Source organism: Mobula birostris, chromosome 13 (assembly GCF_030028105.1).
Source record: "Mobula birostris isolate sMobBir1 chromosome 13, sMobBir1.hap1, whole genome shotgun sequence".
Classification (NCBI taxonomy): Eukaryota; Metazoa; Chordata; class Chondrichthyes; order Myliobatiformes; family Myliobatidae; genus Mobula; species Mobula birostris.
This window is the reverse complement of record NC_092382.1, coordinates 21,553,230-21,580,304: the sequence shown is the minus strand read 5'-3', so window position 1 is coordinate 21,580,304 and position 27,075 is coordinate 21,553,230. Positions and strand designations below refer to the sequence as shown.

General features: G+C 45.6%; 3 protein-coding genes across 4 annotated transcripts in view; 2 read left to right on the top strand and 1 right to left on the bottom strand.

Moving 5' to 3' along the window:
• LOC140208517 (NACHT, LRR and PYD domains-containing protein 3-like) overlaps positions 1-27,075 on the top strand; it is a 467,255-nt gene that overhangs the window by 79,590 nt on the left and 360,590 nt on the right. The gene's annotated exons all lie outside the window — the stretch shown is intronic.
• LOC140208556 (uncharacterized) overlaps positions 1-27,075 on the bottom strand; it is a 211,476-nt gene that overhangs the window by 15,984 nt on the left and 168,417 nt on the right. The window contains exon 6 of the mRNA XM_072277304.1: positions 9,694-9,698. Coding sequence (XP_072133405.1) covers positions 9,694-9,698 — 5 coding nt within the window. The remainder of the gene's footprint in view (positions 1-9,693; positions 9,699-27,075) is intronic.
• Positions 1,815-19,512, top strand: LOC140207391 (uncharacterized). The gene is made up of 3 exons (XM_072275925.1): positions 1,815-2,840; positions 16,980-18,561; positions 19,501-19,512. Exons 2-3 carry the CDS (start codon positions 17,299-17,301, stop codon positions 19,510-19,512), a joined length of 1,275 nt encoding a protein of 424 aa, XP_072132026.1. The 5' UTR covers positions 1,815-2,840; positions 16,980-17,298.

Genomic DNA, 27,075 nt, shown 5'->3' with positions numbered 1-27,075 from the left:
TCAGCCCACTTCTGCATCCTATCAATGTCTCTCTGCAATCTTTGACAATCCTCTACACTATCTACAACACCACCAACCTTTGTGTTACCGGCAAACTTGCCAACCCACCCTTCTAGCCCCACACCCATGTCATTAATAAAAATCATGAAAAGTAGAGATCCCTGAACAGATCCTTGTGGGACACCACTAGACACAACCCTTCAGTCCGAATGTACTCCCTCCACCACGACCCTCTGCCTTCTGCAGGCAAGCCAATTCTGAATCCACCTGGCCAAACTTCCCTGCATCCCATGCCTTCTAACCTTCTGAATAAGCCTACCGTGTGGAACCTTGTCAAATGCCTTACTAAAATCCATGTAGATCACATCCACTGCACTACCCTCATCTATATGCCTTGACACCTCCTCAAAGAACTCTATCAGGCTTGTTAGACACGATCTGCACTTCACAAAGCCATGCTGACTGTCCCTGATCAGACCATGATTCTTGAAATGCTCAGGGATCCTATCTCTAAGAATCTTTTCCAACAGCTTTCCCACCACAGATTTAAGGCTCACTGGTCTATAATTACCCGGACTATCCCTACTACCTTTTTTGAACAATGGGACAACATCCGCCTCCCTTCAATCCACCGGTACCATTCCTGTGGACAACGAGGACATAAAGATCCTAGCCAGAGGCTCAGCAATCTCTTCCCTCACCTCGTGCAGCAGCCTGGGAAATATTCTGTCAGGCCCCAGGGACTTACCCATCCTAATGTATTCTAACAACTCCAACACTTCCTCTCCCTTAATATCAACATGCTCCAGAACATCAACCTCACTCATATTGTCCTCACCATCATCAAGTTCCCTCTCATTGGTGAATACCGAAGAGAAGTATTCATTGAGGACCTCACTCACTTCCACAGCCTCCAGGCACATCTTCCCACCTTTATCTCTAATCGGTCCTACCTTCACTCCTGACATCCTTTTGTTCTTCACATAATTGAAGAATGCCTTGGGGTTTTCCTTTACCCTACTCGCCAAGGCGTTCTCAGGCCCCCTTCTTGCTCTTCTCAGCCCCTTCTTAAGCTCCTTTCTTGCTTCCCTATATTCCTCAATAGACCCATCTGATCCTTGCTTCCCAAACCTCATGTATGCTGCCTTCTTCCACCTGACTAGATTTTCCACCTCACTTGTCACCCATGGTTCCTTCACCCTACCATTCTTTATCTTCCTCACCAGGACAGATTTATTCCTAACATCCTGCAAGAGATCTCTAAACATCGACCACATGTCCATAGTACATTTCTCTGCAAAAACATCACCCCAATTCACACCCACAGGTGTGAGCTTTATAGCCTCATAACTTGCCCTTCCCCAATTAAAAATTTTCCTGTCCTCTCTGATGGTATCCTTTTCCATGATAATGCTAAAGGCCAGGGAGCGGTGGTCACTGTCCCCTAGATGCTCATCCACTGGGAGATCTGTGACCTGACCCGGTTCATTACCTAGTACTAGATCTAGTATGGCATTCCCCCTAGTCGGCCTGTCCACATACTGTGACAGGAATCCGTCCTGGACATACTTAACAAACTCTGCCCCATCTGAACCCTTGGAACTAATCAGGTGCCAATCAATATTGGGGAAGTTAAAGTCACCCATGATAACAACCCTGTTATTTTTGCACCTTTCCAGAATCTGCCTCCCAATCTGCTCCTCTGCATCTCTGCTGCTACCAGGGGTCCCGGAGAATCGCCATCCATCGGGGAGTGTGAGCACACACCACGTGATCTTGCGTCACAAAGCGGAGGGCGGGGCTAAATAGCCTCACGTGACCTGCTGACGGGACTTCCGTTTCAATTCTGCGGAAATAGACAGCCTGCGCTCCTGGTTTGGGTCGTTCAATGCAGATTAAGTGAAGTCGCCACGTTTCTGACGAGCCCAGATAACTGGGTACTAAATGAGTAATTGGCCCGCCGTTCAGGGCTGACGGCCAACATCAGATCTCCCCGCTCGGGATCGGTTTCCATACTCACCGATGGGAAAGTGATATCTTCGGCCCGCAGACAGTGATCCCGACCCCCGGCTCCCCGACCTGGGAGGCGATCGTCCCTTCCCGATCCCGCAGACAACCCGCTTCAGCACTGAGCGGAAAGGCAAACACCGTCCGTCTGGCGACAGTGAGCATGCGCGGAGAGATTATTGCGTCATCCGGAGGGCGGGGCCTCGGGAACAGACGCGCTGCTGCTGCCCGTCTGCGGTTAAATGGGCGGGGCGAACAGGATCACGTGACCGGTGGGTCCCCACAACCCAGGGAGAGACTCCAGCGACCCGCCCGTCACTCTGTGTTATGTACCGGCAGCGATAGACCACAAACTCAGTCTGTATTAGTATAAACTAATATCTGTATTAGTATAGAGACAATTAAACAAACTACTCTTCTAAACAGAAGTTAACAGTGTTATGCGTTTGTGGCTGCAAAAATGTCAAGTTTAGGAACAGTTCTGAAAGTTTCAAGATGGCAAGTTTCAGTTTTCCACGGAATGGGGAAATTTGTAAATCCACATTAAAATGCAACGAGGAAGTAATCACAAAGAATTTCACAGGTTCCGCGCTGGGAAAACGAAATACAAATCACAGAAGATTTTCAGTCGTCGAGCCGTATTCCAAAATCCACGAAGGTGACAGTGACAGGAATATGCTTTAGAACAAGTGGTCGCTGCACAACACCCGAATCCATGCAAGGGTTAACGAAAGTGGTCGCCACAGAAATACTACAACAATCCACGTATGGATCAAAACAGTGACAGTCACTGCGTGCCGCTCCTTCACCCAGTCCTTTTGGGCATGGGAAAGGTATCAAACTGTTACCCATTACTTTAGCAAACTACAGCTTGTAGTCCGCTGGCCCTCTGTGTGTGTCTGTCTCTCTCTCTCTCTCAGCTCCAGCAGTCAGTGTACTGACGTCATACTCCCGCCTCCTGCAGGCTCACCCACAGCAAAATGAAACCTCTGATCTCGTAACACTTGCCCCTCACATCTCCTCTCACCCTAAATGTATTAGACATTTCAACCCCCAGGAAAAATATGTCATCTGTCCGCTCTATCTATTCCTCTTGTAATCTTATAAACGTTCATCCAGTCTCACCCCAGCCTGCGCCGCTCTGGAGAGAACAACTCAAGTTTGTCCAGCCTCTCGTTACAGCTCTCTTAACCACCCGATCAATCTGTGCAGTCTCTTTCAGGGAGCTGTGAACTTGGATCCAAATCCCTCTGCTCATCGACACTGTTCAGGGACTTTCATTCAACAGTGTACTGTCTCTTTACATTTAACAGTGTACTGTCCCTCTACATTCAACCTACCGAGCTGCCAAGGTGATCATCACTAATCAAATCTCACTGAGTTTTCTCAGGTCCTGTTGAATTTATTGCCAAGTGCACCAGTGCGGGAAGGTACAGGGACAGAGAAACACTGACTTCTGGCAGCATCACAGACAAGTAATTGAGATAATCTATAAATATGTTTTGTCCTGATCAATATTGAAATGTGCATTTTGTGTCAATAACAGACGTGGAGATGTTGAATTTGGTCCCTGTCTCCATTCCTCCTGTCGTCCACAACCAGCTCCTTTGTTTTTGTCACCATGAGGCTGAGGTTGTTTTCCTGACACCACTGTGTCGGGGTGATGACTTCTTCTCTGTAGGCTGCCTCGTTATTATTTGTGATTCGGCCAACCAGTGTAGTGTTGTCAGCAAATTTACTCAGCAGATTGGAGCTGTGGGTGGTGACACAGTCATGGGTGCACAGTGAGTAAAGGAAGGGGCCAAGGAGACAACCCTGTGGGGTGCGTGTGCTAAGGGTCAGAGAGACAGAGGTGAGGGAGCCCACTCTTACCACCTGGGGGCCATCTGACAGGAAGCCCAGGATCCAGCTGCACAAGGCAGGGTGAAGGCCGAGGTCTCTAAGCTTCTTGTCGATACTTCACGTCTTCGGATGGCTAAAGCTCTGCCCATGACTGCAAGGAACTGCAGAGAACTTTGGTCTCATCTGGAAACATCGTAGAAACAAGCCTCCCCTCTATGGACACTTCCTGCACTTCCCCTGCCTCGGGAAAGCAGGCCGTGTACTCAAAGATGCCCACAACTTTGGACATTATTGCTGCAAACCCAATCCCCCATTGGGGAAGACATAGAAAAGCCTTAAAGTGCGTACCACCAGGCTCATGGACAGCTTCCTGTCTGCGGTTGTCAGCCAAATTAATGGTCTCCAGTCCAATAGAATGAACTCGACCTCACAATGTAACTCGACGTGACCCTGCCCCATATGTCTATCTGCACTGCACTTTCTCTGCAGCCATAATGCTTTGTTACAGTTATTGTTTTGTCGTATATCAGCTCAATGTACTGTTGTAATGTATCAATCTGTGTGGATGGTACGTCAGGCAAGATTTTCATTGTAGCTCAGTACGTGATAAGAATAAGCAAATTCCCCATTTTAATTGTGTGGAAATATTAGACAGACTAAGCTTCTGCTTTGAAACCACAGAGGGCAACTTAACTGTTGTCATTTCTGAGGAAAGCAAATAAGTAGAAAAGGCTTCAATCTCGCATTACGATCTGCGGTAACCGGGATCAGGTGACCGGTGGTGGGTCTCCCAGACCAATTATCAGAATCAGGTTTAATAGCACCGGCAGATATCATGTAATTTGTTGTCTCTGCGGCAGCAATAGAACCTAATTCATAACAATAGATTTTAACCATTGTGATTTAAAATAAGAATATACATATTAAATAGTTAAATTATATAAGTAGTACAACATAAACATTTTAAGAATGTAATACTGTAAACTATTTTAATTGTGTGGAACTATTTGACTGACTGGGTTGTTGCTTTGGAAATTCTGGAGTGAAGCTGAATGAAACTGGACACATTTATGAGAAGCTCAGATAAATAGAAAAGGCTAAATTCTCACATAAATGGGTCATATAGTCAGAAACATTGGCTGCACTTCAGCAGGTAAAAACAGTGGAATGAGGCCTAGTCCCAGGCCTCGGCCCAGTGGTTATGGTCTGAGGCCTGGGACTAGGAGAGAGTAAGCATTCGGCATGGACTAGAAGGGCCGAGATGGCCTGTTTCCATGCTGTAATTGTTATGTGGTTATATGGAAACATGCTGAAAATATTGCCGAAAAAAAATCATTGTCCATCCCCAACAAGAGGATGTGACAGATCCGGATCTCACTGCCTTGTCGGAACGGGTGAAAGACGAAGCTACATGGACACGTAGAGCAGTGAATTACAGATGCTGTAGATCTGTGGAAAAGCGTGAACAGGAAATGGGATCACATGATTCGTGGAGTGTCTCCCATCTGAACCGGTGACTCTGCTCCTCGCCCCTCACACACTGTCTGACCCACATCATTCCATATTTACACCAGATACGTATTTACTTTTTCCCTCCAAATCATCCCTGTCCCTTTCCCTCCACCCCAAGGTCACAGAGTCACAGGCTCGATTCCCATCCCCGTCCAACACACAATTCAGACCCAAACTGGAAATGTGCAGTTTTCATTTAAATCTGTCCATGTTTATAAACACTAATTTCTATTCAGATTCCTCCAGCCTCACTGGACAGGACCACTGAAACATCAAGTGAGAAACAGCAGGAGGTGGCCATTCAGCCCCTCCAACCATCAACAAGATGACGGCTGCTCTCCCATCTCAGCCACATGTTTCTGCCCGATCCTCATTTCCTCGATCCGTTCGGTCTCCACACATCTGCCGGCCTCTGTTTTATGTGAGGACGATCACTGAGTCTTCACCACCCTCTGTGGTGGGGATTTACAGACATTCACCACCCTCGGAGTGGAGACATTTCCCCTCATCTCAGTCCCGGACAGTCCACCCCCTTTTTCAGAGACTGGGATCCCTGGTTCAGCCGGGAATGATGTTGTGAATTTCAATGTGTTCACCTCTCAGTCCTCGATTCTCTAAATGAAAGGGTTATCACATTTGATCTTTCTTCATATGATGACCCCACCACTCCAGGGATCAGTCTGGTGAATCTTCATTGCACTCTCTATAACAAATACTCTCTAACCTCTTTGTTAATCCTCTATGGAATTAATTTCCATCTCCTGCAGCCCCGTGTTGCCCCAACCACTCACCTCCCACCCCCGTCACTATTTCCACCTTCCCACCTCCCCCTCACCTGGATCCACCTCTCACTCCCCAGCTCTTGCCCCATCCCCACCCCTCACCTCTTTTCTCTGACTATTTCCCGTCCACTCTCAGTCCAGAGGGAGGGTCTCGGCCCGAAATGTTGACGGTCCATTTCCCTCCACAGATGCTGCCCGACCCACTGAGTTCCTCCGGCAGTTTGTTCTTTGGTCTGTGTGACCCGTGTTAGTGTGGGGAGCGGGATTTTACACCATATTCCCGGTACAGTCTCAACAAAACACAAATAATTGTCACTTTGCCCGGACCATTGGCCCCGCTCGCAGGGCAACAGTCTGCCGGTGTTTGCCCCCCAATGTGGTGAATCGCCACCACCGTGGGCTCAGACATTTCCACAGATGAGCCCCTCCTGTCCCCACCGGGACAAACATCCTGTCCGCCCCCTCTCTCACCGTCTTCATCCTCTCCCTCCCCGGGGAACCGGCATCAAACCGACGGGCCGAGCGGTCTCCTCCTACCTCTCAGCGACACATCAGACTCCGGCCGCAGGAGACGCTTCACAAACGCCCCAACTTCCCTCGGAGGGAAATGGAAATAAATCAGAAAGCGGACATTTACTTTGACGGTTGTCCCGCCGTGACGGAAAGTTCGGGAGACGGAGTCAGCGGGGGTAACGCCCCCTCGGCTGGTCCGCCTCCGCTATTGGCTGGAAATAGTGATTGACATCACTTCGGACCAATGGGAACAGCGCATCGCGTGACTCCTCTGTTGACAGCGGTGGGGGAGGGGCTGCTCACGTGATTCGTAGCCCAGCCGTTAAACCGACCAAGCTCGAGCTCACCAGCGCGCGGGGCACAAAAGGCCCCGGATGATCGGTTGAGGTGAGAAGGGATCTCCGGGTTGGGGGTCTCACCGGGCGGCGTTTTCAACACCGACTTCGGGTAGTTGCTGTGACTCCGGACTCCGTGACCCGCAATCCCGGGACAGTCCTGCTCTCTTGCCTCTCTCTCAGCCCCACCATCCGTACACGGGCCCCGGGGAGCTTCCGGCTGATGAGGGAATGGGAACCGATGGGTCTCTCAGACAGAGCTGAGCTCCAGCTGTCTAAATGCAAGGATCGGGAACTCGGAGAAAGGGAACAAAATCTTTTACATCAGCTGTTGTGAAAATCACCTTTGTTCTGCCTCCAGTCACAAACAAGAGAAAATCTGCAGATGCTGGAAATCCGAGCAACACACACAAATTGCTGGAGGAACTCAGCATTAGTACTCTTTTCCATAGATGCTGCCTGGCCTGCTGAGTTCCTCCAGCATTTTGTGTCTGTTGCTTGTTCCACCCCCTCTTGTTCTGGACTTTCTACCCGTGAGAACATGTTTTGTCCCACTCTCTCTGGGTACATAGTGATATCAAACACCTTTGCCCTGGGCAACAAGTAGCTTTCACATCACAAATGTGCCAGACTCCAATGAGACAGACTACTGCCCTTCCCTTCATATTCATTGGCATTGCCATCACTGAGTTCACCACCGTCAGTCACCTGGGGGAGGGTTCAGGGGAAATATTTATATACAATACAGAAACTGGTGTTACCTGTGTGTATTGTGGTGATGCAAAAGTTGCTGGAGAATTTGAAAGTGGGAGGAAGTGGAGTGATAGTTTGAAATCTGACTTTTTAAAGCGTCATTTAGCAAGCAAATCAGATATGGACAATGTGCAAAAGCTCTGGTGAGAAAATACTTCATTCCCCGTTACAGGCCTGCTACATAGGTTGTGTGAGAGTGCAGATGAAGTCGATCGAGCCCAGAGGAGATCAAAGTTCTTACTGACAGTGATTTGCTGGCTGTTAAAATGAATACCTCTCTATCTAAAGTCATAGATATGACATGAAGAGAGGTGAGTTACACCCAAGGTGTAGGACACAAGAAACTGGGTGAGAGTCAGGAAGGGGAATGAGGTTAAATCGCCATCGCAGAGTAATCTTGTGTCCATCCCACACAACAACAGGTGGATCCACTTTAGAAACTGTTGGGGGGATTACCTGGCAGAGGAAAGTCAAAGGGGTGATAGGGGATTTGTTAGTGAGGGGAACAGAACAAGAGGGGACTAATATCCCAGTGGTGAGGCTCGCTAGTGCTAGTGTGGGGAGAGAGGGTGATGTGGTTAAAATAAGTTGTAGGGGGAAATGGGAACCAGAATGACAGAACAGATAGTGGGGAGGGTGAATTGAATTGAATTGACTTTATTACATACATCCTTCCTGTACGTGAGGAGTAGAAATCTTTACATCTCCGTCTGAATGTGCAATGTGTAATTTATAGTTGTTTATAATAAATAGTTTGTACATACGGCAGTCAATATAACATAGAAATGCAATTGTATCAGCATGAATTAATCAGTCTGATGGCCTGGTGGAAGATGATGTCCCGGAGCCTGTTGGTCCTTTTGCTGTTGTACCGTTTCCTGGATGGTAGCAGCAGGAACAGTTTGTGGTTGTGGTGAATTGGGTCCCCAATATCCTTTGGGCCCTTTTTACCCCCCTGTCTCTGTAAATGTCCTGAATAGTGGGAAGTTCACATCTACAGATGTGCTGGGCTGTCCGCACCACTCTCTGCAGGTTCCTGCGATTAAGGGAAGTACAGTTCCCATACCAGGCAGTGATGCAGCCAGTCAGGATGCTCTCAATTGTGTTCCTGTACAAAGTTCTTAGGATTTGGGACCCCATCCCAAGCTTCTTCAGCCGTCTGAGGTGAGCAAGGTGCTGTGTGCTCTTTTCACAACACAGCCGGTATGTACAGACCATGTGAGATCCTCGGTGATGTTTATGCCAAGGATCTTGAAGCTGTTCACCGTCTCAACCCCAGATCCACTGATGCCAATAGGGGTGAGCCTGTCTCCATTCCTCCTGTCGTCCACAATCAGCTCCTTTGTTTTTTTAGATTAGATTAGATTCAACTTTATTGTCAGTGTGCCAAGTACAGATACAAAGCCAATGAAATGCAGTTAGCATCTGACCAGAAATGCAAAGAATAGTGTTATTTACAAAATAACTGAGAATAAAAAGTAAGTACTACAGCACACAAATATAAAAGTACGGAGACAGTACAATACGGATGCAATACTGCTTAGTGCTGTGATGTGAGGTTCAGCAGCATCACAGCCTCAGGGAAGAAGCTCTTCCTGTGCCTGCTGGTGCGGGAGCGGAGGCTCCTGTAGTGCCTAGCAGATGGGAGGAGAGTAAAAAGTCCATGGTTAGGGTGAGATGCATCCTTGATAATGCGTTTCGCCCTTCCCAGGCAGTGTTTATGGTAGATGTTCTCAATGGTGGACAATTAGGTGCTGATAATCCGCTGGGCAGTTTTCACCACACAGTGGAGTGCTTTGTAGTCCGAAATGGGACAATTGCCATACATCTCAGGATTGCTACCTGTGCTAGGTGCCAGTGAGGGTAGGAATAGGATGCTCTGGAGGAGGAACAAGTGGCTGAGGAACTGGTGTAGGGGGCAGGGTTTCAGATTTCAGGATCATTGGGACCTCTTCTGGGGCAGGTGGGACCTGTACAAGAGAGACGGGTTACACTTGAACCACAGGGGGACCAATATCCTTTCAGGGAGGTTTGTTAGTGCTATTGGGGAGGCTTTAAACTAGATTTGCAGGGGGGTGGGAACCAGAGTGCCAGAGCTGACAGTGTGGCTGGGGTGAAAATAAATGATGTTGAAAGTTTAAGCAAATCTGCTGATATAAAGGTTGTGAGTGGTGGTAAAAATCTTCTGAGGTGTATATATTTCAATGCTAGGAGTATTGTGGGGAAGGCGGATAAGTTGAGGGCGTGGATTGACACGTGGAATTATGTCGTTGTAGCAATTAGTGAAACTTGGCTGCAGGAGGGGCAGGACTGGCAGCTTAATATTCCAGGGTTCCGATATTTCAAATCTGATCGAGGCAGAGGAATGAAAGGTGGGGGAGTAGCATTGCTTGTTAGGGAAAATATTACAGCAGTGCCCAGGCAGGACAAATTAGAGGGCTTGTCTACTGAGTCCTTATGGGTGGAGCTGAGAAACAGGAAAGGTATAGCCACATTAGTGGGATTGTATTACTGACCACCCAATAGTCAACGAGACTTGGAAGAGCAAATCTGCAGAGAGATAGCAGGCAACTGCAGGAAACATAAAGTTGTGGTGGTAGGGGATTTTAATTTTCCATACATTGATTGGGACTCCCATACTGTTAGGGGTCTAGATGGTTTAGAGTTTGTAAAATGTGTTCAGGAAAGTTTTCTAAATCAATATATAGAGGGACCAACTAGAGGGGATGCAATATTGGATCTCCTGTTAGGAAACGAATTACGGCAAGTGACAGAAGTCTGTGTAGGGGAGCACTTTGGTTCCAGTGATCATAACACCATTAGTTTCAATTTGATCATGGACAAGAATAGATCTGGTCCTAGGGTTGAGGTTCTGAACTGAATGAAGGCCAAATTTGAAGAAATGAGAAAGGATCTAAAAAGTGTGGATTGGGACAGGTTGTTCTCTGGCAAAGATGTGATTGGTAGGTGGGACGCCTTCAAAGGGGAAATTTTGAGAGTGCAGAGTTTGTCTGTTCCTGTCAGGATTAAAGGCAAATTGAATAGGAATAAGGAACCTTGGTTCTCAAGGGATATTGCAACTCTGATAAAGAAGAAGAAGGAGTTGTATGAAATGTATAGGAAACAGGGGGTAAATCAGGTGCTTGAGGAGTATAAGAAGTGCAAGAAAATACTTAAGAAAGAAATCAGGAGGGCTAAAAGGAGACATGAGATTGCCTTGGCAGTCAAAGTGAAGGATAATCCAAAGAGCTTTTACAAGTATATTAAGAGCAAAAGGATTGTAAGGGATAAAATTGGTCCTCTTGAAGATCAGAGTGGTTGGCTTTGTGCGGAACCAAAGGAAATGGGGGAGATCTTAAATAGGTTTTTTGCGTCTGTATTTACTAAGGAAACTGGCATGAAATCTATGGAATTGAGGGAATCAAGTAGTGAGACCATGGAAACTGTACAGATTGAAAAGGAGGAGGTGCTTGCTGTCTTGAGGAAAATTAAAGTGGATAAATCCCCAGGACCTGACAGGGTGTTCCCTCGGACCTTGAAGGAGACTAGTGTTGAAATTGCGGGGGCCCTGGCAGAAATATTTAAAATGTCGCTGTCTGCAGGTGAGGTGCTGGAGGATTGGAGAGTGGCTCATGTTGTTCCGTTGTTTAAAAAAGGATCGAAAAGTTATCCGGGAAATTATAGGCCGGTGAGTTTAACGTCAGTAGTAGGTAAGTTATTGGAGGGAGTACTAAGAGACAGAATCTACAAGCATTTGGATAGACAGGGGCTTATTAGGGAGAGTCAACATGGCTTTGTGCATGGTAAGTCATGTTTGACCAATCTGTTGGAGTTTTTCGAGGAGGTTACCAGGAAAGTGGATGAAGGGAAGGCAGTGGATATTGTCTACATGAACTTCAGTAAGGCCTTTGACAAGGTCCCGCATGGGAGGTTAGTTAGGAAAATTCAGTCACTAGGTATACATGGAGAGGTGGTAAATTGGATTAGACATTGGCTCGATGGAAGAAGCCAGAGAGTGGTGGTAGAGAGTTGCTTCTCTGAGTGGAGGCCTGTGACTACTGGTGTGCCACAGGGATCAGTGCTGGGTCCATTGTTATTTGTCATCTATATCAATGATCTGGATGATAATGTGGTAAATTGGATCAGCAAGTTTGCTGATGATACAAAGACTGGAGGTGTAATAGACAGTGAGGAAGGTTTTCAGAGCCTGCAGAGGGACTTGGACCAGCTGGAAAAATGGACTGAAAAATGGCAGATGGAGTTTAATACTGACAAGTGTGAGGTATTGCATGTTGGAAGGACAAACCAACGTAGAACATACAGGGTTAATGGTAAGGCACTGAGGAGTGCAGTGGAACAGAGGGATCTGGGAATACAGATACAAAATTCCCTAAAAGTGTCGTCACAGGTAGATAGGGTCGTAAAGAGAGCTTTTGGTACATTGGCCTATTAATCAAAGTATTGAGTATAAGAACTGGAATGTTATGATGAGGTTGTATAAGGCATTGGTGAGGCTGAATCTGGAGTATTGTGTTCAGTTTTGGTCACCAAATTACAGGAAGGATATAAATAAGGTTGAAAGAGTGCAGAGAAGGTTTACAAGGATGTAGTCGGGACTTGAGAAACTCAGTTACAGAGAAAGGTTGAATAGGTTAGGACTTTATTCCCTGGAGCGTAGAAGAATGAGGGGAGATTTGATAGAGGTATATAAAATTATGATGGGTATAAGATAGAGTGAATGCAAGCAGGCTTTTTCCACTGAGGCAAGGGAAGAAAAAAACCAGAGGACATGGGTTAAGGGTGAGGGGTGAAAGTTGAAAGGGAACATTAGGGGGGGCTTCTTCACACAGAGATTGGTGGGTGTATGGAATGAGCTGCCGGACGAGGTGGTAAATGTGGGTTCTTTTTTTAACATTTATGAATAAATTGGACAGATACATGGATGGGAGGTGTATGGAGGGATATGGTCCATGCGCAGGTCAGTGGGACTAGGCAGAAAATGGTTTGGCACAGCCAAGAGGGGCCAAAGGGCCTGTTTCTGTGCTGTACTTTCTGTGGTTTCTATGGTTTAACACTGAGATGCAGTTGGTGAGTATGCTCTCAATGGTACAGTGGTAAAAGTCTGTCATATCCTGGGACAGAGGTGAGCTTTATTGATGCTCCGCAGGAAGTAAAGACGCTGTTGCGCCTTTTTGATCAAGATGGAGGAGTTCAGGGACCAGGTGAGATCCTCAAAAATGTGGACACCAAGGAATTTGAAGCTTGATACACGATCCACTACAGTTCCGTTGATGTAGATTGGGAGTGTGGCTCCTAGCATGCCTGAAGTCCACAATGATCTTGGTCTTCTGGGTGTTAAAGGCCAGATCATTGTTGGCACACCACGCAGCCAAGTGCTGGACCTCATCCCTGTAGGCTGTCTCGTCATCCCCTCTGATCTGGCCAACCACCATGGTGGCCTCTGCGAACTTGATTATGGAGTTAGAACCATGTACAGGAACGCAGTCATAGGTGAAGAGGGAGTACAGAAGAGGGCTCAGCACACAGCCTTGAGGCACGCCGGTGTTCAGGGTGAGAGTGGAGGAGGAGAGGTTATCTAACTGATTGGGGTCTGTTAGTCAGAAAGTCCAAGGTCCAATTGTAGATGGATGAGCTGATAGCAAGCTGGCGAAGTTTGGTGATCAGCTTGAAGGGGCTTACAGAATTGAATGCCGAACTAAAGTCAATGAACAGCATTCTGACGTAAGAGTTGGGGCTGTCCAGGTGGGTCAGGGCAGAGTGAAGTGCCGTGGAGATGGTGTCCTCTGTTGACATGTTGGTGCGATAGGCAGATTGATGGGGGTCCAGGATAGTGGGCAGACAGGATTTCAGATGTGACAGAACCAGTCTCTCAAAGCACTTTGCAATGATGGGGGTGAGTGCAACTGGGCGGAAATCATTCAGGCTCGTGGCAGTGGAATGCTTCGGCACTGGCACGATGGTGGTGATCTTGAAGCTTGTGGGGGACAACACCCTGGGCCAGGGACAGATTAAAAATGTCTGTGAAGACCCCGGCCAACTGTCCTGCACAGACTCTGACCACACGGCCAGGTATTGCATCCGGACCAGCTGCCTTCCGTACATTCACCCTGCTCAGGGTCCACAAACATCGGAGGTGGAAAGTGAGAGAGACAGTTCACCAGGTGGGAGATCCGCTTTGAGGGTGACCTCCTTGTTCCCTCGATCAAAGCGAGCGTAGAAGTAATTGAGCTCATCAGGGAGGGTAGCAGAGCTGGAAGGGGGCACAGTACTAGGAGGTTTGAAGTCTGCAATGACCTGTATGCTATGCCACATGGGCTGGGGGTCAGAGGAGTTGAAATGCTCCTCGATTCTCTGTTTGTAAATGTGTTTAGCCTGAGAGATTCCCCTCCTCAGGTTGGCCCTGGCTGAGCTGTAAGCCTCCTGGTCTCCAGACCTGAAGGCTGAATCTCTGGCTTTGAGCAGGAGGTGAACCTCTCTGTTCATCCATGGTTTCTGATTGGGGAAAACTCTTATTTGTTTTAGTAATGTCTCTCTATCTACACACTTGTTGATGTGCTCAAGGACAGAGTTGGTTTATAAATCAATGTTAATCTGAGAGTCTGTGGTGGTATGGGCAGCAAACGTGCTCCAGTCTGTGTGCTGGAATTGGTGCTGAAGAGCAGAGTCAGCATCCTCCAGCCAGATCTTAATAGTCTTCATTGTGGGTTTCACACGTTTAGTGACCGGGCTATACTTGGGAAGCAGAAACAATGAAAGACGGTCGGACTTTCCCAGGTGGGGGAGGGTAGTGAGTTTGCAAGCATCAGCCACATTTGTGTACACATGATCTGAGGTTTTATTCCACGTGGTGGTGCATAATACATTTTGGTAAAATCTTGGAAGCACGGTACGTAGGTTACAATGATTAAAGTCCCCAGCGACAGTCAAAGCTCCATCTGGATGCAATGTCTGCAGCTTGCTAATAGCAGCACTGAGGTCTTTCATGGCTACTTTAGCATTAGCATCCAGTGGAACATAAACTGCGACAGCAATGATGCATGTTTTGTGACAATGAGGGGAGGTTGTTTTCTTGACACCAGTCAGATGTTGTTCAGACACCAGATACAGTCAGCAATCAAATGGTTGAGCCTGGAGCCTTCTCCTCCCCACCCTCCCGCCACCTTCTTTATTGGGCCTCTGCCCCTACCCTCTTCAGTCCTGACGAAGGGTTATGGCCCGAAATGTTAACTGATCATTTCCACGGATGCTGCCCGACCTGCTGAGTACCTCCAGCGTGTTGTGAATGGTGCAATGAATGTGCTGAGCTGTGTATATCACAATGCAAGAAGCATCGCAGGAAAGCCAGATGAGCTCAGGACAGGGAATTATGATATTGTAGCCATTACTGGGATTTGGTTGCACCCAACATCTGAGGGATTTAGAGGGACAAATTTGTAGAGAGATCGCAGACCATGCCAAGGAACAAAAGTTGATTCAGTAAATGATTTTAACTTTCCATGTATTGACTGTGAATCCCATACTGTAAAAGGACAAGATGGGGTGTAGGTTGTCAAATGTGCCCTTAATCAGTACGTAGAATTCCCGATGCAGAAGTGTGCAATGATCTGTTAGGAAATGATACGGGGCTGGTGACAGAAATTAGTGACCATAATGCCATGAAATTCAGGATAAATATGGGAAAAGAGAGGTCTGGACCATGGGTTGAGATTCTAAATTGGAGAAAGGTCAATTTTAATGGTATCAGAAAGGATCTAACAAGTGTGGTTTGGGACAGGCTGTTTCCTGGCAAAGGAGTACTTGGTAAGTGGGAGGCCTTCAGAAGTGAAATTTTGAGGGTGTAGGGATTGTATGTGCCTACCAAAATAAAAGTTGAAAGGTAACTGGTGCAGGGTACCTTGGTTTTCAAGAGATATTGAGGCCCTGGATATTTTGTTCCCCTAAATGCCTCAGACTGTTGGGTGATACCAAGACTCACTAATGACTACATTATCATAATTCCACCGCCTGAGCCCATCTGACTTTTTTTTTTAGTCATCATCTGTTGGTTTCTAAAAGCTTCCCAGTCGTTTTTGCTCTTTTGTTTGCCCTCTCTTTGGCTTTTATGTTGGCTTTGGCTTCTCATTTCATCCACAGTTGTGTCTTCCTGCATTTCCAATGCTTCCACTTCTTTGGGATGTATCTATCACTCAGCTCCCGAATTGCTCCCAGAAGCTCCAGCCATTGCTGCTCCATTGTCACTCCTACCTTTTCCCTTCCAACCAAGTTTAGCCAGCTTCTCTGTCATAGAAATATGGAGAGGTTCAGTACGGAAACAGGGTATTTGGCCCATCTAGTCAATGCCGAAAAAAACATTTAAGGTCTCTACTGCAAATACCTGCACTGGGACTTTCGCCTTCAGATGCCTGCCATCCAGGCTCCCATCCAAACTTCTTTTAAATGGTGAAACCGAGCTCATATTCACCACTTGAGTTGACATCTCATTCCACACTCTCACGACCATTTCAGTAAAGAGCTTTTCCAAATGTTCCTGTTAAATTTTCACCTTCTCCACTTACCCATGACCTCTGGTTGTCATCCCACCCAACCTCAGTGGAAAAAGCTGCTTGCATTTACCCTATCTATACCCTCATAATTTTGTATACTTCCAACAAATCCTCAAAGCAATGTATAATTTCCTTCTTTATGTTTAGAGCCTTTTTTAGGTGTATAAGCTAATGAGGGGCATTGATCATGTGGATAGCCAGAGGATTCTTTCCCAGGGCTGAAATGGCTAACACAATTGGGCATAGTTTTAAGGTGCTTTGAAATAGATACCGAGGGTATGTCAGGGGTAAGTTCTTTACACAGAGAGTGGTGGGTGCGTGGAATGCACTGCCAGCTATTTGTGTGAGAGGGTTTCAGTTACTGTGGGGCCAGGCACCCATGCAGCTCAGTGGGAACGGAATAATGCCAATGGAGAGAGTCAAACTGAGCCAGGTCACAGATTGGAGATGGCAGAAATGCCACATTCTTAGAGAGACAGGAAGAGCATCAGAGAATTTGGTGGTCATTCCAGATACCAGCACTGTGCCCAGTTAGAAGATGATTTCTCTCTCCACCTTGGGTTGAACTTCACTGTAACAGTGTGAAGTCAGTTCACAGCTTGACAACTCAAGGGATCTCATCTGAAATGTTGTCCTACACCCATTGATGGATTTTGTAAATATTTTTACAGGTTAAAAATGACAAGGAATTTGTCTACGGGAATCTCGAACACAACACGACAGTTTTGCTGTCTCTGTACAGATATTTAAGAAGTGGAGCAAGGGATTCACTCGATCATCCTTCCTGCTCCAACTGTGGGGAGGGATTCACTTGGTCATCTCAACTGAAGGTACATCAGCAAGTTTACACTGGGACAAGGTCATTCAACTGTTCTGTGTGTGAGAAGGGATTCAGTCGGTCTTCCCACCTGTGGACACACCAGTTAGTTGGGCAAATTGCTAGTCATCTGCTGAATTTGTAGGGAAGGATTCACTTGTTCATCTGACCTAATGGCTCACCAGCGAGTTCACACTGGAGACCGGCTGTTCACCTGCTTGGACTGTGGGAAGGGATTCACTGAATCATATAAGCTACTGAGACACTGGTCAGTTCACACTGGGGAGCAGCCGTTCACGTGCTCAGACTGTGGGAAGGGATTCCCTTGTTTCTCTAAACTGAAGGTACATCAGCAAGTTCACACTGGGGAGCGGCTGTTCACCTGCTTGGACTGTGGGAAGGGATTCACTGAATCATATAAGCTACTGAGACACCAGTCAGTTCACACTGGAGAGCAGCCGTTCACGTGCTCAGACTGTGGGAAGGGATTCACTGAATCATTTAACCTACGGATACACTGGTCAGTTCACACTGGCGGGAGGGCGTTCACGTGCTCAGACTGCAGGAAGGGATTCACTCGCTCATCCCAACTGAAGGTGCATCAGCGAGTTCACACTGGGGAGAGGCCATTCACCTGCTCAGTCTGTGGGAAGGGATTTACTCTGTCATCTCGGTTACTGAGACACCAGTCAGTTCACACCTGGGAGTGGCCGTTCACCTGCTCAGACTGTGGGAAGGGATTCACTCTGTCATCTGCACTGAAGGTACATCAGCGAGTTCACACTGGAGAGAGGCGATTCACCTGCTCAGACTGTGGGAAGGGATTCACTCGATCATTCCAACTGAAGGTACATCAGCGAGTTCACACTGGAGAGAGGCCGTTCACTTGCTCAGTGTGTGGGAAGGGATTCACTTGCTCATCCCTACTGAAGGTACATCAGCGAGTTCACACTGGAGAGAAGCTGTTCACCTGCTCAGACTGTGGGAAGGGTTTCACTTGCTCATCTCAACTGAAGGTACACCAGCGAGTTCACACTGGAGAGAGGCCGTTCACCTGCTCAGACTGTGGGAAGGGATTCACTTCGTCATTTAATCTGAAGGTACATCAGCGAGTTCACACTGGAGAGAGGCCGTTCACTTGCTCAGACTGTGGGAAGGGTTTCACTTACTCATCTCAACTGAACATACATCAGCGAGTTCACACTGGGGAGTGGCCGTTCACCTGCTCAGACTGTGGGAGGGGATTCACTCGTTCATCTCAACTGAAGGTACATCGGCGAGTTCACACTGGGGAGAGGCCGTTCACCTGCTCAGACTGTGGGAAGGGATTCATTCAGTCATCTGAACTGAAGGTACATCAGCGAGTTCACACTGGAGAGAGGCCGTTCACCTGCTCAGACTGTGGGAAGGGATTCACTTGCTCATCTCAACTGAACGTACATCAGCAAGTTCACACTGGAGAGAGGCCGTTCACCTGCTCGGACTGTGGGAAGGGATTCACTTGCTCATCTCAACTGAACATACATCAGCGAGTTCACACTGGAGAGAGGCCGTTCACCTGCTCAGACTGTGGGAAGGGATTCACTCGTTCATCTCAACTGAAGGTACATCAGCGAGTTCACACTGGAGAGAGGCCATTCATCTGTTCAGACTGTGGGAAGGGATTCATTCAGTCATCTGAACTGAAGGTACATCAGCGAGTTCACACTGGGGAGAGGCCGTTCACCTGCTCAGTGTGTGGGAAGGGATTCACTTGCTCATCTCAACTGAAGGTACATCAGCGAGTTCACACTGGAGAGAGGCCGTTCACCTGCTCAGACTGTGGGAAGGGATTCACTTGCTCATCTCAACTGAACATACATCAGCGAGTTCACACTGGAGAGAGGCCGTTCACCTGCTCAGACTGTGGGAAGGGATTCACTCGTTCATCTCAACTGAAGGTACACCAGCGAGTTCACACTGGAGAGAGGCCATTCACCTGCTCAGACTGTGGGAAGGGATTCACTTTGTCCTCTCAACTACTGAGTCACCAGCAAGTTCACACTGGAGAGAGGCCATTCACCTGCTCAGTGTGTGGGAAGGGATTCACTTGGTTGTCTCATCTTCAGAGACACCAGCATGTTCACACAGGGGAGAGGTAGTTCACCTGCTCAGTGTGTGGGAAGAGTTTCATTCGGTCATCCAACCTGCAGAGACACCAGCGAGTTCACACTGGGTAGAGGCTGATCTGCTGCTCAGACTTTGGGAAGAGATTCTCTCAGCCATCGCCACCAAATGTCCATCATTGAGTTCACAATGGGGAGAGGCCGTTCACCTGCTGTGAATGTGTGAAGCAATTCGCTCAGTCATCTAACCATATTTAACTCTCACTTCAGCTAGCAGCTTAATATAGGGGGTGATAGCCCCCAGCCCGGCCAAACTTAAGAAATCTCGTTTGGGTGGATGCTGCACGATGTGACCCCCATTACAAATCAGTACCCTGAAATAACAAACGGTACATAATATACGATTAAACAATTGGGCTTTGTAGTTATTACTTTGACTATAGAGTTAGTAAAGAAAAAATAAAGGAAAATGGCCCACTCTCTCCATTCATGTCTTCTCACCTCTCCCCAGCAAAAGACCGCAAAAATCTCTCTTCCAGACTCACAAGAAAGAACAACATTTCTCCCATTGGATAGCCCTGCACTTCAAAACCCTGTTGTCTCTAGTCGTAACGTAAACATTGCTGCTACAGAGAAACAGTAACCTCAGCAGTGATACATTACAGAGAGGCCATTACATTAACACTGAAACCTCACAGCATGTTACAGTTGTGACACATTACTGGGTTCACAATAGACAATAGGTGCAGGAATAGGCCATTTGGCTCTTCGAGCCAGCACTGCCATTCACTGTGATCATGGCTGATCATCCACAATCAGTACCCCGTTCCTGCCTTATCCCCATAATCTTTGACTCCGCTATCTTTAAGAGCTCTATCCATCTCTTTCTTGAAAGCATCCAGAGACTTGGCCTCCACAGCCTTCTGGTGCAGTGCATTCCATATATCCACCACTCTCTGGGTGAAAAAATGTTTCCTCAACTCCGTTCCCGTTCTAAATGGCTTACCCCTTATTCTTAAACTGTGGCCTCTGGTTCTGGACTCACCCATCAGCGGGAACATGCTTCCTGCCTCCAGTGTGTCCAATCCCTTAATAATCTTATATGTTTCAATAAGATCCCCTCTCAGCCTTCTAAATTCCAGTGTATACAAGCCCAGTCGCTCCAATCTTTCGACATATGACAGTCCCGCCATCCCGGGAATTAACCTTGCGAACTTGCGCTGCACTCCTTCAATAGCAAGAATGTCCTTCCTCAAATTTGGAGACAAAAATTGCACACAGTACTCCAGGTGTGGTCTCACCAGTACCCTGTACAGCTGCAGAAGGACTTCTTTGCTCCTATACTCAATTCCCCTTGTTATGAAGGCCAGCATGCCATTAGCTTTCTTCACAGCCTGCTGTACTTGCATGCTTGCTTTCAGTGACTGATGTACAAGAACACCTGGATTTCGTTGTACTTCCCTTTTTCTTAAATTGATTCCATTTAGATAATAATCTGCCTTCCTGTTCTCACCACAAAAGTGGATAACCTCACATTTGTCCATATTAAACTGCATCTGCCATGCATCCGCCCACTCACCCAGCCTGTCAAAGTCACCCTGCATTCTCATAACATCCTCCTCACATTTCACACTGCCACCCAGCTTTGTGTCATCGGCAAATTTGCTAATGTTACTTTTAATCCGTTCATCTAAATCATTAATATACATTGTAAACAGCTGCGGTCCCAGCTCTGAACGTTGTGGAACCCCACTGGTCACCGCCTGCCATTCCGAAAGGGACCCGTTAATCGCTACTCTTTGTTTTCTATCAGCCAGCCAATTTTCAATCCATGTCAGTACTCTGCCCCCAATACCATGTGCCCTAATTTTGCCCACTAATCTCCTATGTGGGACTTCATCAAAGGCTTTCTGAAGCTCCAGGTACACTATATCCACTGGCTCTCCCTCGTCCATTTTCATACTTACATCCTCAAAAAATTCCAGAAGATTAGTCAAGCACGATTTCTGCACTGGGGAGAAAGTTTCAATAAGCTGCATGCTGGATATTTGTCCATCACCGTTGCTGAATGCAATTTTGAGAGTGACTGTCGGTGCTGAACTCTACAATTATTGCTGATGCTCACCACACCCAGTTCTGCACCCTGGTCACTGAGCATGGGAGGAGGTTCTTCTGCTGCATATTCACCTTTATTGGGACTGGAGTTTAACGTGGACTGGAGTGGAGAGCGGCCAGTGAAGGAGTGGAGCTTTGAGGCTTTGGCTCGAGAGATTTCAGCGAGCAGAGGCAGAGGATGAGCTTGCTCCCAGTAAGGTAAGGCCGGGAAAGTTTATTTAATTAATTAACTTAGGAGTTAGTAATGGAGGCAGTAGATAGGGCAGTCCAGTGCTCCGATTGTAGGATGTGGGAAGTCAGGGACAGGACAATTGTCTCCGATATCTACACCTGCAAGAGGTGCATCCAGCTGCAGCTCCTGTCAAATCGGATCATTCGGGGGGCAGAGGCAGTAATAGATCAGAGTTTCAGGGAGACAGTCACCCCTAAAAGTCAGGAGACAGGTAGCTGGGTGACTGTCAGGAGAGGGAAGGGGAATAGACAGAAAGAGCAGAGCACCCCTGTGGCCGTTCCCATCAACAATAAGTATACTGTTTTGGATACTGTTGGTGGGGACGACCTACACCTACCAGGGACAAATTGTAGTGGTCACGTCTCTGGCACCGAGACTGGACCCTCAGCTCAGAAAGGAAGGAGTGAAAAGAGGAGAGCAGTAGTGATAGGGGATTCGATAGTTAAGGGGACAGTTAAGAGGTTTTGTGGGAAAGATATAGAATCCCAGTCTGTTGCCTCCCTGGTGCCAGGGTCCGCGATATCTCGGATGGAGTTCTCGGTATTCTCAGGAGAGAGGGTGAGCAGCCAGATGTCCTGGTCCACGTGGGGACCAATGACATAGATGGGAGTAGGGATGAGGTCCTGAAGAAGGAATATGGGGAGTTAGGGAAAAAAAGTGAAAAAGCAGGACCTCAAGGGTGGTAATCTCGGGATTGCTTCCTGTGCCGCGAGACAGAGAGGGTGGGAACAGGAAGTCGTGGCAGTTGAATGTGTGGCTGAAGAGTTGGTGCTGGGGGCAGGGGTTCAGATTTCTGGAGCATTGGGATCTTCTCTGGGGAAGGTCTGACCTGTACAACAAGGACGGGCTGCACCTGAACTGGAAAGGGACCAATACCTTGGTGGGCAGGTTTGTTAGAGCTGTTGGGGAGGGTTTAAACTAGATTGTCAGGGGGGGTGGGAATCAGAATGTGAGTGCAGAGATGAGGGTAGAAGGACAAGGGCATGATGCTGTGTGTTCTGAGTTGCTGAGGAAGGACAGGCAGGGACAAAACATACATGTAGCCAGTTCAAGGGGTTGAAATGTGTCTATTCCAACGCTAGGAGTATTAGGAATAAAGGGGATGAACTTAGAGAATGGATCAGTACGTGGAACTATGACGTTGTGGCCATTACTGAAACTTGGCTGGAGGAAGGGCAGGATTGGCTGATGCAGGTACTGGGGTTTAGGTGTTTTACAAGGATTAGGATGGGAGGTAGAAAAGGGGGGAGTAGCATTACTGGTCGGGGATAGTATCACACCTGTAGAAAGGGAGGACGCTGCAGAGGGAGTGTCCACTGAGTCGGTGTGGGTGGAAGTCAGAAATAGGAAGGGATCAATCACTGTGCCGGGAGTGGTCTATAGGCCCCCAAATAGCCCTCGGGACACCGAGGAACAGATAAGCAGGCAGATTTTTGAATGGTGCAGGAAATACAGGGTTGTAGTTATGGGTGATTTCAACTTCCCTCATATTGACTGGCACCTCTTGACTGCAAGGGGGATAGATGGGGCTGAATTTGTCAGGTGTATTCAAGAAGGATTCCTGACACAGTATGTGACCGGCCGATGAGAGGACAGGCTACTCTTGATCTAGTTCTCGGTAATGAACCTGGTCAGGTGGCAGACCTCTTGGTGGGGGAGCATTTTGGTGAGAGTGACCACAACTCCCTTAGCTTCAGCATAGCTATGGAAAAGGATAAAAACAGACAAAATGGGAAAGTGCTTAACTGGGGAAGGGCTAACTATGAATGGATGAGGCAGGAACTAGCGAGAGTAAATTGGAAACAGGTGTTCAAAGGTGCAAGCACAGGAGTAATGTGGAGGAAGTTTAGGAACCACTTGTGCTGGGTTCAGGATAGGTTTGTCCCACTGAGGTAAGGAAAAAATGGTAGGAAAAGGGAACCGTGGCTGACGAAACACGTGAGGCAACTCGTCAAGTGGAAGAAGGAAGCATATGTTAGGTATAAGAAGCAGTCAGAGCCCTGTTGGTCACTTTTCGATTGCTCCTACCTTGTTTACTTAATTGTCTCTACCAGTCTTTTTTTTTGAAACCTTATTATAATACTTCAATACTGCTTTACTATGGCTGGGAAAAGAACCAGAGCATTTGCAAAAGAAAGAGAAACAGAAGATGAATCCCCAGTCACTTTGGATTCAATCAGTGACTTCCTTAAATCGCAGAAATAGGAATTCTCTGAGGAGTTTCAATGGCTTAACAGCAAATTGGATACAATTCAACAAACTTTATTTGAGCATGAGAACCAAATTCAGGAGAATACTGTGAAGCTAATGACACTTGAAGAGGACATTGAAGATACAATTAAACTCTGCAAAGAGTTATCTTTATCCAGTGATAAAATGCTGAAAAGGATCATCAGTCTCGAAAACAGGAACAGGAGAAATAACTTGCAAATCCTGGGTCTTGAAGAATCAGTTGAAGGCGCTGACCGTTCGAAGTCTTTGCAAACTTTCTGAAGCAGATTTTCCCAGCTTTATTCACTTCTGAGCCGAAGCTCAATCGAGCTTTTCGCTCTCCGACTTTGAAGCCGTTGTCCTCAGCGGCGAAACCCAGATCGGTCGGACTAACCTTTCAGGAGTTTCATATTAAGGGCCTTTTAATTTGCCATACCCGGCGACAAGGAATGATTGATTTCCAAAGTTACATGGTTAGATTTGTGGAAGACTATTCACCTGAAATTTTGACTGATTGCATGAAATATAAAGAAGTTATGTTGGAATTTTATAATGAAGGATATAAACCATCCCTTCGGTTCCCCGCTCATCTGAGTATTGTTTTGAAGAACGGATTGTGAAAAAGAATAAAGTCAGTTGAAGATGCAAAAGATTTTCTGAAGGATGAAGTCTAAAACTGTTATACTTCTTATTTGATCAAGTTTTTTCTTCTGTTAATATGAATTTAAAATAAGGTTTCATTAAGCTTACATTTGGCTGTTCATATATTGTCTTTTGTTTTTTTTGATACTACTTTATTTTATCCCTTTTTGAGGCTTTATTTTAATACAGCTTTTTTGGATTTGTTTAAAGTGACCTTTTCATATTTTCGAATACTGAGTTCTTTTGCTTTTTATGTTGTGTATTGATAGGGACATAATGACCTTGCAAGACTGGAGTTTTTTCTGTCAACAGGATTTTTTTGGGGCCGGTACTTAGTTCTTAGCTCACTGACTGTCTATTGGTCAGCTTTCTCGCTTTGGATGGGGGAGGGCGTAGGGCCTATTTCTCTCTGGGAGCTGTGTTGGGTTGAATATATAATTGTTTGAGATTCCTGCGCCCTAAGGACAAAGAGTTTTCATTCTTCTCACATGTTTATCATTCTTATTCTCAAATTGATTACTTTTTTATTGACTCGTCTAATTCCATCTGTAATCGACTGCAAATATGACATTATCGCCATTTCAGATCATGCTCCAGTGAAACTTTCTATCAAGTTAATGGATACCACTTGTACTAATAGGCAATGGTGATTTAATTCCAATTTGCTTCAAGACCTGTACTTTGTTAAATTTATGAAGGAACAGATTGATTTCTTTTTTTCCAACTAACATTACGGAAGAAATTTCCAAAGGCACAGTTTGGGATGCTTTTAAAGCTTATATCTGCGGACAGATTATTTCTTTTTCTGTTGGTTTAAACAAACATATTAAGAATGAAACATTTTTGTTGGTTGATAAAATTAAAGAAATTGATAAGAAATATTCTATTGCTCCTAGTAAGGAGCTCTACAAACAGAGAGTCGAACTTCAAATGGAACATAACTTATTATTAACATCCTCAATTGAAAATCAATTAATGAAAACTAGAAATAAGTTCTATATTCATAGTGATAAATTGGGTAAATTATTAGCTAATCAATTGAAAACTACTTCAGTTAAATGTCAAATTATCCAGATTCGTAAACATGATGACACTTTGACAGTTGATCATGACGAGATAAACAAAACTTTTGAAGAATTTTATATTTCTTTATACAATTCTGATTTTCCTCATGACTCTAACACTATGCATGATATTTTAAGGAAATTGAACTTTCCAAAATTATCACACAAAGAATGTTCAACATTAGAAACTCCGATGACAGATGAAGAAATAACAATGAATTCTGGCAAAATACCTGGTCCTGATGGTTTTACAGTGGAATTTTTAAAGTTTTTTTTCCTCTATTCTCTCTCCTTGGTCATCTAGAATATTTAAAGAAGCAATCAGATTAGGTAAATTACCACAATCATTTTATGAAGCTTCTATTTCTTTAATTCTTAAAAAGAATAAAGATCCTACTGATTGTGCATCATACAGACCGATATCGCTTTTGAATGTAGACTCCAATTTTTTTTCTAAAATATTAGTGACTAGGTTAGAAAAGGTACTACCTCAAATTATCTCTGTGGACCAAACAGGATTTATTCAAAATCATTATTCATTTTCTTAATATTAGGAGGTTAATGAATATTGCTTATACTCCTTCATTTAACACTCTGGAATGTATTATTTCATTAGCTGCTGAGAAGGCTTTCGACAGAGTTGAATGGCCATATTTAGTTACTGTGTTTGAGAAATGTAATTTTAGTCCGATATTTATATCTTGGATTAAATTGATATATCATTCCCCTGTAGCTTCTGTTTGTAGTAACAATCAAAGATCTTCCTTTTTTTGTTTATCTCGGGGTACTAGGCAGGGATGTTCATTATTATTTGATATTGCCCTTGAACCTTTAGCAATTGCCATCCCAGACTCACCTAACATTTTTGGTATTACCCATGGAAATGAAATGCAGGAGTTATCATTATATGCAGATGATTTGTTATTATGTATCTCTAATCCTGGAAAATCTATTCCTGTTACTTTATTCTTGTTGGCTCAGTTTAGTAATTTTTCTGGTTACAAATTTAAGCTTAATAAGAATGAACTATTTCCCTTAAATATGCAGGTTTCTATTGATGGATGTTTACCATTTAAATTGGTTACTGACTCTTTTATATATTTAGGGGTTAAAATTACGAAAAAGCGTAAAGATTTATTTAAAGCTAATTTTTCTACCTTTAATCGATCAGATTAAACTTTTGTTTACTAAATGGTCACCAATGTCTTTATCATTGATCGGTCAGATCAATGTTATCAAGATGATTATTTTGCCTAAGTTTTTATACGTATTTCAAGTGGTGCCAATTTTCATTCCAAAATTATTTTTTGATAATGTTGATTCCAAAATCTCCTCATATATATGGCAGAACAAAAATCCTAGGTTAGGCAAAGGACATTTACAGAAATCTAAAAAGGAGGTGAGGTTTAGCTTTGCTGAATTTTAGATTTTACTATTGGGCAATTAACATTTGATATTTAAATTTTTGGTTATGAGAGTTGGACGCAACTTCAAGTCCACGTTGGGTGAATCTTGAATGTAATTCTTTACAAGGGTTTTCATTGGGTTCTATTTTAGGGTCTTCGCTTCCCTTTACTCTTT